The sequence below is a fragment of the Panthera leo genome, chromosome B4, assembly GCF_018350215.1.
Source record: "Panthera leo isolate Ple1 chromosome B4, P.leo_Ple1_pat1.1, whole genome shotgun sequence".
Taxonomy (NCBI): Eukaryota; Metazoa; Chordata; class Mammalia; order Carnivora; family Felidae; genus Panthera; species Panthera leo.
Window position 1 is genome coordinate 141027532 of NC_056685.1, and position 11549 is coordinate 141039080.

Here is an 11549-nt window from a genome sequence, read left to right on the forward strand (position 1 = left end):
GCCTGTCAGCCAGGAAGCAGCACTGGGCGGAGCAGAGAGGGTGCCCAGTCGGGTATGCCAAGAGTGATATCCAGGACGATGCCCCAGATCCTCCTGGCAGCCTCCCAGCAAACTACAGGGCAGAGCTCCACCCCTGCAAACAGGCCTTTGCCCATCCCAAGCCAGTGACCACAGCGAGGTATCCCCCGCCCCCACGGGATGGGTGGGTGGCTGCATGAGAAGAGGGGTCTGCCTAACAGCTGCCTCCTTCCGTCTCGGGCTGGGCAGCCTGATGGGGCCGGAGGACAGGGCCTGCAGGGCTTGGGCAGGTGGGCACCACAGGGGGCGGGTAGCCATGTGCCCAGAGCAGTGAGGGCTCCCAGCCAGCTCCGCCTCCCAGCCCTCAGGCCCTGCAGAGGGCAGGTGGGACCCAGGGGGAGGCGAGGCTCTGGCCAGCATGTGATCCGCCAATAGTCAGGGGCCAGGCTGTGGTTCCAAATGCCACCTTTACTGCTGGAACAACAGTGGTGCTGACAGGAGGCCAAGGCTGGGGAGCAGCAGCAGGGAGCTCGTGCTTGGTTGGGACCACCTCTCACTGAGGATAAGGAAGCTGGGCCAGACCCAGATCCCTGCACCTCGCCCTTTGGCTCTGTCCTAGGGGGGGCACAGGACAGCCTGCAGGTCCTTGGGCAAAGAGCCGATGGCTGTCTCGATGTACAGCTGTGCCCGCTGAAGCGTCGCCTCCTTCACGGGGAGCTGGTGGCCTTGTGCCTGCACCTGCGGGGGCAGTGGTGGTCAGGGGCAGGTGACTCCACATCCGGCTGGCAGAGGCTGGACAGGGCCAGGAGGCATCTCACCAGCTTCTCCCGAAGCTTCAGGACTAGGTCCACGACCTCCACTTCAGACTTGTCCTTCATCCAGGTCTCAATGTTCTGCTGGGAATAAGACGGAGCCAGCCGTCACCAGGGCCCGCCCCCTGCCCGGGGGCCTGCACACCCCCGCTTCCTCCCCCGGCCCCAGCTCCCCCACTTACCGCCTCACAGATAGCTTCAAGGTGCAAGGCCTCCAGCTTATGGGCCATCTCTCTGTGCCGCTGCCGGTACCAGCCATCAAAGTGAGGGGACTTGAAAAACCGCCTGTGGGGGATGAGATACAGCAGCCGTGGGCTGACTCTGGGTGAGGGCAGGGTCCGCACCGACCACTGCAGGGGCCTTGGGCCACCTGCCATCCACCCACCTGTACAGGCCCAGCCAGTCGCCCTTGAGAATGCAGGTGAGCTGGGGCCCTGCGTGCTCCAGGCTGCGCAGGAAGTCATCCTGGCGGAAGGGGCGGATCTGGGGAGGAGTCTGAGACAGGGGCCTGGTGAGTGCGGGGAGGTGGGGGACACGGCCTCACAGGCCCCGCACCTCGGCTGGCCAGGACCCTTCGCTGCCATACTCCTCAGCCGCGTGAGGACCCCCAGGCCCCACCCTTCCCAGGACAGATCCTAGGATGGCCCTTCTCAGAGAGGAGGGCCTCGAGCCCCTCCGGCGTGGGCCCCGTTCTTCTGTCCTCTGAGGGATGTCGGGCACGTGTGGGGATAGCCTGGAGCCCTGGGGGCTCCTGCATACCCGTGACCTCCTCCCTTACCTTCCTCCCAGACCCTCCCCAGATGCCACCTGGACCCACACCTTCCAAGGTGTGATGCTCTTCTTCAGGGGCATGAGGCTGGCCATGTAGTGCTCCTGGCAGGGAAGGGGAGGGGAGTGAACCAGGGCCGTGGCCCTCCGCTCCCCTCCCCCTCCTGCCCTGGGCCTCACCAGGGGGATGATGAAGCTGTGGGTGAGCTCCAGGAGGTGCCGCCTCAGCGATGCCGTCTGTGTGTCCCACGGCCTCTTCTTCTGCAGGCCCTAAGGGAGGGGGGAGGCGTGGGCTCCAATCCAAGGCAGCGCTTCACACTCCCCCCCCCCCCGAGCCCCCCCCTCCCCCCAGCCTGTACCTTGAGCAGCCGCTTCAGCAGCGCCTTGTCTCGGTGGAGGTGGGCGGAGTAAGCCGTGTAGAGGCCTGGCAGGAGGGCAGAGCTGGCCCCATCCCCACTGCCCCCACCCCCTCCCAAGGGCTGGGGGGGGGGCACCCCCCCCACAGCCCCACCTCCTAGGGAGGGCAGAGCCGGGCCTCCCCCCACAGCCCCAACCCTTCAGGAGGGCAGAGGTGGCCCGCAGCCGAAGGGCCCCCTCCCACCCCCCACAGCCCTACCCCCTCTGGATGCACCTGCACGTCTATCCCCCTCTCCGGCCCTGTGAAGCGGAGAAGGCTCCCCGAGAACTCAGAGCCTATGCCTGGGTTCTGGAGGAGAGGAGGACTCCCGCCAAGGGCACACACCTGGCTTGGTGTCCAGGGTCTTCAGCCTAGAGGGCTTTTTCAGCTTGACCTGCTTAGGAAGATCCCCTACGAAACACAGCGGTGGCTGGGCCTCAGTGCCGAAGCTCTGCCACTCACGGGCTCAGGGCCCTTGAGGCCCCTCTCTGGGTGGGCCTCTGAGCCCCTCACCCCACCTCCCCAGGTCCCCTGGGCGGAGGACAGGCCAGCTTCACCTGACATCTTGGGCTCCCCAACACGGAGGATGTGGGGCCAGTGCTGGAGTGTTTTGATAAAGAAAGGGTTTGTGACTCCCAGGACCACGTTTGGTCTAGAGAGAGGAGAGAAGAGAGAGAGAGAAGAGGCAGAGGCAGGCCCAGGGAGGTGGAACACGGCAGGCTGGGGACAGGGCACAGACGGGGGACTCACGGGGCCTGCGTGCGTGTGGTGAACTCCTTGAACTCGCTGTCATGGATGGTGAAATAGGGGCGGTAGTCACAGCAGAACTTGAGGGGCTGCAGGCAGCTGTGGGGCGGCGGGGGAGGGGGGGAGCGTGGCAGGGCCAGTGAACACGGCAGGGGCCGGTCCAGTGCCCCGGCCAGCCCCGCCCTGTGCCGCCCGGCATACCTGATCAGAGCCAGCACCAGGTCGGAGGCCATGGCGGGTGAGGGCGCCAGGACCAGCAGGGGCTCCCCCAGGAGCATGAGCTCCCACAGAGTCTGCACGTGGGTCAGCACTGGCTGGAAACACCTGTGCGGGGCGGGGGCCGTCAGGGAAGCCCAGCGGGGGCAGAGCCTGCCAGCCCTGACCCGCCCACACCTGGCACTGCCCCGGAGGGAAGGCAGTGAGGACATGAGGCCATGCCGAGGGGTGTCTAGGGTCTCCCCCCACTCCGCCGGCGTGCCTGCCTGGCCCCGTACTGCCTCTTGGGCAGGGCGGCTCAGTCTCCAAAGCCTGGCTCCCTCATAGACCTGCCTGGAGAGGAGTAGCCTCAGGCAGCGAGTATCTCCCAACGCAGCTGCTCCCTCCCTGCACCTGACCTCTGGAACCTTCCTGCCCACCGTGCCCACCTCCTCTAGGTAGAGGCACCGGGACCCTGGGCTCTTCTTCTGTATCATTGTCCCTCATGGAACCGGCCAAGGGTTCCTTTCTGATAGGCGGCCCCCGCCCTGCACAGGCTCTACCTTGGGGGACCCCTCCCCATGTATTCAGGTAGCAGGCAGCAGCCTGCTGGGCTCACCTGAACAGGTCCAGTTCGTGGACACTGGCAAGGACCACTGGGGTGGGCAGCAGACTCTGAGATGAGGGGCGGGCAGGGTGAGGCCGAGGGCAAGGCTGGCATCCCCAAAGCCGCAAGCAGCACCCCTCACCCCAGGAGAACACTGGGGGCCGTGGCCCCTGCCCTGCACCCCCCCCCACCCCCACAGGGCCCCTAACAAGTGGGGCGGGGAGGCCTGAGGAGGTGGGAGGTTTGAGGCAGGTGTGAGGCCCCGGGCCCAGGAGCGGCACCCCTACCTCATGGCTGCACTGCTTCGGAGGACTGTATTCTGGCTTGTCCACCCTGGACGGGATGCGAACCTGGGGGAACAAAAGGAACAGACGCCAGCTGGGGGTGGGTGTCCCCATGAACCTGCGGCCTTCCCAGCCCAGCCAGCCAGCTCTCACCTGGAGGACTACTCCCATGACAGGCAGCTTCAGGGTCTGCCCAGGCGTGGGGGCGGGCCACTGGTCAATCTCACTGCACACTGTGGACACAGGTGGCCAGCGTCAGGAGCCTGCCCCAAGCAGCAGGTGCCTGTTGAAGCCACTGGGGGCTACGGCCGGGATGATGAAACCACTCTGGCAGGACCTGACAGCCACTCACCCGCTTCCAGGCACGGTGCCAGCCTGTCGAAGTACTCAGGGGCAATGAGGCCCAGCAGCGCCTGGAACAGCCGGACGAAGGGCAGGCGGGATACCAGCACCAGAGACTGCAGGGCGCGCCGGGCCGGTGAGATGGAATCCCAGCCACTCAGGAGTCTGCAGGGACCCCTGAGGCCTGGCTCAGCCAGAGTCTGCCCGGGGCAGTACATCCCACAAACCCCACAAGACACCTGTCCCCAGAAATGGCCCAACTTGGACCCCAGGCTTATTAGGAGAAAACCCAAAGCCTGCCTCTGATGAGACAGGGAAACCTCAGGCGACAGCAGAGTGGGGCTGGACCCTGGGCCTTCTCAGGAAAATGTACGTGGCCAAGATTTCTGGGGTGATCTTCCCAGGAGGCAAGCAGCTTTTGCTTATGGTGTCTGAGTTCAGGGTGGAAGTTGTCCTAATCTCGAAAGCGTGACAAGGGCCCCTCCCCAGTCAGCAGCAAGGAGCAAGCAGCAGAGCCCATGCCCCAAAAGGCCAGCAGGAGAGCTGGGTACAGCGGCACCCATCCCCCACCCCTTGCCCCCAGGTGGGGCGGCCTATGTGGCCCAGGGCAGTGAGCTCTGCCCAGTGCCAAGTGGCTGGGGGCTGCAGGAGGAGTGGGCACTACTGGAAGGTCAGGACCCCCAGCCTGTTGGTCCATCTGTCCTGATGGCCACCAGCCCTGCCTTACAGCAGCACCACCCCCGAGCAGCCAGGTGGCTCACCTTCTGGAAGTAGCCCCTCTTCACGGAGCTGTCCTTCACCTGCCTGAAGTACACGTAACCAAAGTAGTGTGCCGGCTCCCTCTGGAAGGGGAGCAGTGTCAGCCAGGCTGAGCCCACGGCCCACCCTCCGTCCCGCCCACCCAACTCCCTGCCAAGGCTGCTACAGCTCTCCCCAGCCAGGAGAGCCCTGGGCTCAGAAGGTGGGCGACACCTCTGCAGAGAAGGTCCCTGCAAACACGGCGGTCCCCGCAGCTCCGGGGCCTGGGTGCACCAGAGGCTTACGCTGGCCTCCACACACTGGGCCACGCCCTGCCGCACACACAATGCACCGAAAAGCTCCAGGGACCCTGGAGAGTCCCCGGAAGAGTGAGCCCAACCCCAGCAGAGGCCAGGATGATGAAACAACTCTGCCAACTCTGGCGGGACTTGACAGCCAGAGGAGGTGGGGGCGCCTGTGCTGCAGGCGCAGAGGGGCTGGTGGCGCTTGGAAAGCCTACTGGCTGGGCCTGGCCAGTGCCTGTCCTCCCACACAGAGCCCAGGTGCCCTAAAGGGGCTGCTCACACCAGCCCCACCCTGGCCTGTGGGGAGAGGCGGCCACACTCACTTGCAAGGACACGGGAGCCCCACTGTTGTAGTGTCTGTCTTCCGCATGCCAGGGGCTCCTCTGCCCACCACACTGCCGGATGCGGAAGCTGAACTGGGTGTCTCCGAGGCAGCCTGGGAAGGGAGGCAGCCCCCACCAGACTGTGTCAGGGTGGAACCAGAGACGAAAGCCCAGCTTGCCAGGAAGGCTGTGTCCTAATTCATGCCCCTGAGAGTTTCACAATAAACACAGCACACAGAAGCACCAGGGACAGCCCCAAAGCATCCGTGCTGTCAACGAGCACAGGTGGGATACTGGGACACCCTGGTGTGGGGCCCAGTCAGCTTGCCTGGGACAGAAAAACAGGCCTGCCTGGACAAGAGCAAAGGCCAGGTCCCAGGTCCTGGTGGCCACTGTGGTGAAGTAACGGGCACCAGACCCCGCCGATCCCTCTGCCCAGAGACCCTTCTTTCCATGAGAATCCGGGAACGTGACCACCACTGAGGCAGTGTGGAGAGGGGAGTGGGGCTGGTGGGGCTCTGGGACAGCCTCACCTCCCACCTCCTTCCTATTTCCCGCCAGCCCCAGAGCTGACATCCCAGCTGGGGCTGCCTACCTGAGTGGGAGTCGGGAAAAGACAGGTAGCAGATGCTGCTTTTCTGAAACACAGGAAACCCGGTGAGGCCTGGCTCAGTGCAGGGCCACATCCGTTCCCAACAGGCCAGGACCCACCTCCTTGTCCGTGAGCCGGAAGTCACTGGGGTACACCAGCTGCAGGGACACAAGCACCGGGTAACATCGGCTGGGCAGGCAGTGCCACGCTGGTTGGCAGGAGTGTGTCCCTTGCCCCCTCCTCCTCTTCCCTGGGCTCCCTCCGGGCCCTTCTCAGCACAAGACCACACTATCCTTCCCCTGCCTTGGCCGCCACACCTGGGCAAGCTCCCCAACTCCCTCCTCAGACCCCTCATGCAGACTGTGGCCCCCCTGCCTCCACCATCTCCAAGGTCTGCCCCCACAGCTTCAGAAGGTGGTTTTCAGAGCCCCCCGTGGCCTCCTCTTTCTTCTGGAGTGTGATTACGTGGCCCTGCTTGCTGGCCCCTGCCCCTCCTGCTCTCCACCTCCTGAACCCCTCTACTCAGCCAGAGTCTTGGGCTGTACCGTCCCCAGACTTGCTCCCCTAGACGGGACTTGTCAACCTCATCTCCTGGTTTTGGTTCAGGTGTCCTCCGAGACAGCGGCACCCTGCCTGTCAACAGCACCTTGAGTGCTTTCAACCCAACCTCTGCCGTTCTGGGATCCACGAGCTTCTGGCTTGTGCCCCACCTGGAGCGAGAGCCCCAGGAGAACACCGTGGGCCCCAGCCATGTCAGAAGCAGGCCCTTAGTGATCTAGGAGGCAGGCCACGCCCCAGAGGGGCAGGGGGCTGAGGCTTGGCTCTCAGGCTCAGCAACTCCATGCACAGGCCCGTGGCCAGAATGGGTTTCGTTGTCGGGGGCCAAAATGGCAGGGAGCCCCACAGCCCTCACCCTCAGTGGGCCTCAAGGGGACTTCTGGGGAGCTGGCGTACCGTGGGCCTTGCTGCTGCCCTGGCTTGTGCTGTCAGAAAGAGGCGGTGCTGGGAGTCTACAATGGGCCAGGAGCCAAGGGCCTGTGTGCATGGGCCCCTTGCTCTGTCCCCCAAACTCTAACACTGAGGAGGAGTTGGGTTTAAGCTGAGACTCCTCCTGGGGTGTTCCCGGAGCCCCCAGAGCAAAGCGCCAGGTTCTGGGGTTTGCACTGTCGGAATGATGTAGCTTCTTGTCCTTTTATGCTCGGGCTTGCTGCTGTGCTCCCATTTTGTCTCCTCTGCTGCACACCAAGTGTCCTGAGGACAGGGACCATGTCCCAGATACTTTGGCCTCCTGGCCCCGGCAGGGACTATACCCTCACCAGATACAGTATTTACGACGTGTGTGAAAACATCATATGTTTTCATATGTCAGTATGTTTGAGGGATAACAGAACAGGCAGGTCGTGTGGCAACTTCAAGGACATGTCAGCTAAGGAGGCAATAAGATTGAAGGGCATTTTGTCTATGGGACTGGACCCACAGAGGAACCTTGGGAGGGCTCGGAGGGGCAGGGCCACAGGACCACTCAGGCCAAGCCCTCATGTGTGTCAAGGCCAAGGAAAGGCAGGTGCCTGGCAGCTGGGGCAACGGACCCTCTGCACTGAGACCAGGGGTCTGAATCAGGAGTCTTGCAGCATCTAAGCAGGCCACCTTGGCCTCTGCATCTGTGTCCACAGACCCCACTGGAAAAATTGGTGAGAGCACACGTTTATGGCCTGGTGCAGTCTCTCCTGAGAATGGAGACCAGAGGGAAGGCCAAACTGAGCCACGCCTCGACGGGGGGAGAAGTGGAGTAGACCCTCAGAGAAAGGCAGGAAGCAAGGAGTCGTGCTGCCTGAGGACCCCATCCCCGTAGGCCCACGAGGGCCTTGTCCTCTCTGCCCGAGACAGCACAGCCGCTGCTCCTGGGATGCAGTCTTCCCCGAGGAAGACAGACGTGGTGAAGTGTCCCTTGAGAATGCCCAGGTGCCTCAGGACTCTGAGGCCCAAGCTGTACCCTCGCACATGCACTGATGCTTCCAGAGGTTGTAACGCACACTGTCACGGCACGCACAGCAGAACCCACGCGGGAAGCCGGCTGCCTTCTCTCTGGCCAGGTATTAAAAAGGTTTGTAGAGGAGCGCCTGGGTGGCTCAGTCGGTTAAGAGACCGACTTCGGCTCAGGTCATGATCTCGCGGTCCATGAGTTTGAGCCCCCCGTCGGGCTCTGCTGACAGCTCAGAGCCTGGAGCCTGTTTCAGATTGTGTCTCCCTCTCTCTGACCCTCCCCCATTCATGCTCTGTCTTTCTTTGTCTCAAAAATAAATAAACGTTAAAAAAAAAAAATTAAAAATAAAAAGGTTTGTAGAAGTGTCAATGATGCCACTCCTTTCACTAAATTTTGTTTTGCAAAATATGGCTGTTTTCATGAAAATATTTATATTAACACATACAGTATTTGTTTTTCATTTGGTTTTGTTTTTCACAATAGCTTAATAAGTATTTTAAAATTTTCTCAGTTTTAACTTCTGGTAAACGCTGATAGGTGTCGTCAATACAAAAAGCTTTTTGGGATCCTCGATGACTTTTTACTAGAAAAGGTCCTGAGACTGTGCAGGAGCTCTGTCCGGGAAGGACGTGAACACCACAGCGGAGAGGGGCTCTCTGGGCCTCCAGGGCAGAGCCAGGCCCTCTCCTTGGCTGATCCGCATGTTCTCATCCCCCCCGACGAGGCCCTGCCTGCCTTCCTCTCAAGTGGGACTCCTGCCTCACCCACAGGCTTCAGTGCACCCATCTGCTTGGAACCCCCTCCCCATATTGTGTGTCTGCGGGTGTCCTGTCCACTTACTGTGTCTCTAGCACAGAACGTGAACTTCGGGGGGCAGGGCCTTGTCTTCTCACTTAAGTCAGCGTTCCCCGTGTCCAGCCCCGGTGCTGCAGGGCCTGGCTGGCGGCAGCCACTTAGTACTTGGGTTTATCGGATGAGTGAGTAGACAACTCCTCGCCTTTGTTCTTGCTGGTTTTTTGAGGGAGGGGTTACCTGAAACAGCCCCTTCTCTCCTGCCTGGCTGCCTCCTTCTCACCCTCCAAGCTTTGGCCAAGCCCTATGCCTTCCTCTGAGCTGCACTTGTCCATGGGGCTTCTGTGGGCCAGGAGTTCCTGGAAGGCAGCCTCTGGCTGTTCTGTCCACATCCCAGCGCCAGGCACAGAGCCGGGCTGTTTCCGGTGCTCAGACAGTCCAAGACATCCTCAAAAGCCGGAAGATTCAGCTGAAATGACCCCTGATCAAGAGGCAGACCTGATAAAGACTGTGGCTGCACTGATAAGAGCGACAGCCCGATTCCTGCAGAGACTTGGTGATTTCGAGGGGCTCTGGGTCCCCAACATCCCCTCCCAGAGCTGTGTAGCCTCACCAAAGGCTCAGAAGCCCAGGCACACAGAGCCTTTAATGGTAGTTGCTTAGAATTAGCTTTCTAAACGGTTAAGTTCTAGAAAAACTTACGGAAGAACGCCTTTTCTTGTGATTTTATGGGGAACAATTTGGGCAACAGCATGAGTGTGGGCTCTGTAACACTGGGCAGATCACCTCACCTCACCTGTCTGTGCTCAGGTCCCTCGGTCAAATGGGGCTATCACAGTAATAATGCCTGCCTGGTGGGGGTGGGGTCTTCACAGATACCTGGGCACTGCACTGGGATCCAAAAAGGTCTCAGGAAGGGCAGATCCTTTGTGTTTAGAAGACTCGGGTTCCCCCCAGGCTCTCGGAATTCAGCAAAGGCTGAGAAAACATGCCTTCACTGGCTTCCCCAAGGATGGCTGCTGAGCCTCATCTTGGCAACTACCTGTCAGGCTCCCTGACAACCTGGCGACGCCCCTGCACTGCTCAGCTCCCTGGTGTGGGTCGCCGCTTTCAGAGCAGAGAAATGACCATTGTGACAGGCCTGCGGAAGGCCTCCCCTCCCCGAGGAGACCACATTTTCATCTATAGGTGGAGGAAGAGAAGCTGTTTGAGGTGGGGGGGAGGGGGGTGCAGGCAGTGGGGACGCCCAGGCCGGGTGAGGTGGGTGCCGCTGGCGAACAGAAAGATGACTAGTGTGGTTGCAACGGGACTCCAAGGGGTCCGGGTCTGACTGTAAGCGAACAAGGAGGTGTGGACGGATTTCAAGCAGGAGAAGCCACAAAGGTTGGACTTTGAAGGCCAATTAGAAGGGGGTGACGGCAACAGAGGCAACGCACTTCAAATCCTTGTTGGCCCCTGGGATTCTGGCTGGAACAAATGGGGAGGGAAGGTATCAGAGCTAGTGGTGGAAAGGGGAAAGACGGGACAGATTTTTATGGGAAAGATCCTTGGTTTCCCCAAGTGCGGGGCTCCTCTCTCCTGCACCGCAATGGGAAGTCTTGGCAATTTGCCTTTTTTTTTTTTTTTCTGCTTTTGCCGGGGGCGGGGGGTGGGGCACCTTCCAGGAGGTGACAGGTGCGGGGCTTCAGAAGAGGAAGAGGCCACCTGGGGGGTGGGCCCGACAGTACCTCTAGCGCGGGCAGCGCTCAGGCCGCCTGGGGGCGATGGCCGGGCCCTAGTCGGCCGGCGGCGACAGAGGAAGGCCCGCCCCGCCGCCCGGCCCCCCGCCCCGCTCACCTCCAGCGCCTGGCCTAGCTCCAGGTCGAAGGTGACCACGCACACGCACTCCAGCCAGGCCGAGAAGCGCGCCCAGGGCGCCGCCGCAGCCCGCGCTCCAGGGGACGCCTCGCCCAAGCGGCCGCGACCCCGGCGAGGCCCAGCGCCCGACAGCGAGTCCATGGCGGCCGGGACTGCGCCCGCCGAGCGTTGCCGGGGGAACGGCTCGGAGACGTTGCCGGGGGAACTGCTCGAAGGCGGCGGCCTGGGCGCAGGAAGGGACAGCGCCGCAGAGCAGTCGAGCGGCCGCCGCGGGCTAGAGGGGCCCTGCCGCGGCCTCCGCACGCCCGGAGGCCGGAGGAGCGTCGTGTGGCGGAGCGACGCCGAGTCCACCAGAGAGAAGAGCCCGCGTGGGCCAGAGCGGCCCTAGCCAGGAGGAGGAACTTCCGGGGAGGGCTGTAGAGCCGGGAGAGACTCGGGGAAGACGGCCCAGGCTGGGGTCGGGGCTTCCGGGGGCGCCGCGGTTTCCGGGGGCGCTGCAAGGGCGCTACGGGAGCTGGAGGGGGGTGTGGGGCGGGGGCCTACGCGGCCGGCGTTCACGTCCAAATTGCGTAGTTGCTGACTTCCTACCACCCGTCGGACACGAATTCCAGTCTAGTTGTAACGTTCTCTAGAGATTGCTGGTCTCCTCCCTGGGGTCGCCTCGAGGTGTGGGGTCCTGCAGAGGTGTCACGTCCTGGCTTTGCGTCCGGACACTGGAGCATAGCTGTTACCTGCGTGCGGACTGCGCCCACGCCCGTGTCTATCGCCTCTAGGGTCCGGCGCTCCCA

At 62.4% G+C, this 11549-nt stretch overlaps 1 protein-coding gene across 4 annotated transcripts; it reads right to left on the bottom strand.

The window, feature by feature from the left end:
* Window positions 1-466: 466 nt before the first annotated feature.
* Window positions 467-11093, bottom strand: DENND6B (DENN domain containing 6B). 4 transcript variants are annotated; one of them, XM_042948218.1, is made up of 20 exons: window positions 10741-11091; window positions 6248-6286; window positions 6132-6174; window positions 5537-5649; window positions 4932-5012; window positions 4181-4286; window positions 3982-4061; window positions 3832-3894; window positions 3557-3612; window positions 2944-3066; window positions 2746-2841; window positions 2553-2647; window positions 2341-2406; window positions 1958-2022; window positions 1779-1868; window positions 1650-1703; window positions 1216-1325; window positions 1013-1115; window positions 837-914; window positions 467-756 (listed from the first exon to the last, which is right to left on the bottom strand). In XM_042948218.1, exons 1-20 carry the CDS (start codon window positions 10900-10902, stop codon window positions 634-636), a joined length of 1746 nt encoding a protein of 581 aa, XP_042804152.1. In that variant the 5' UTR covers window positions 10903-11091; the 3' UTR covers window positions 467-633. The 4 variants fall into 4 exon arrangements, with proteins under 4 accessions (XP_042804152.1, XP_042804153.1, XP_042804155.1 ...); XM_042948219.1 differs by having other exon boundaries at window positions 837-911; window positions 10741-11087; XM_042948221.1 differs by lacking the exon at window positions 2746-2841 and having other exon boundaries at window positions 10741-11093.
* Window positions 11094-11549: the final 456 nt, after the last annotated feature.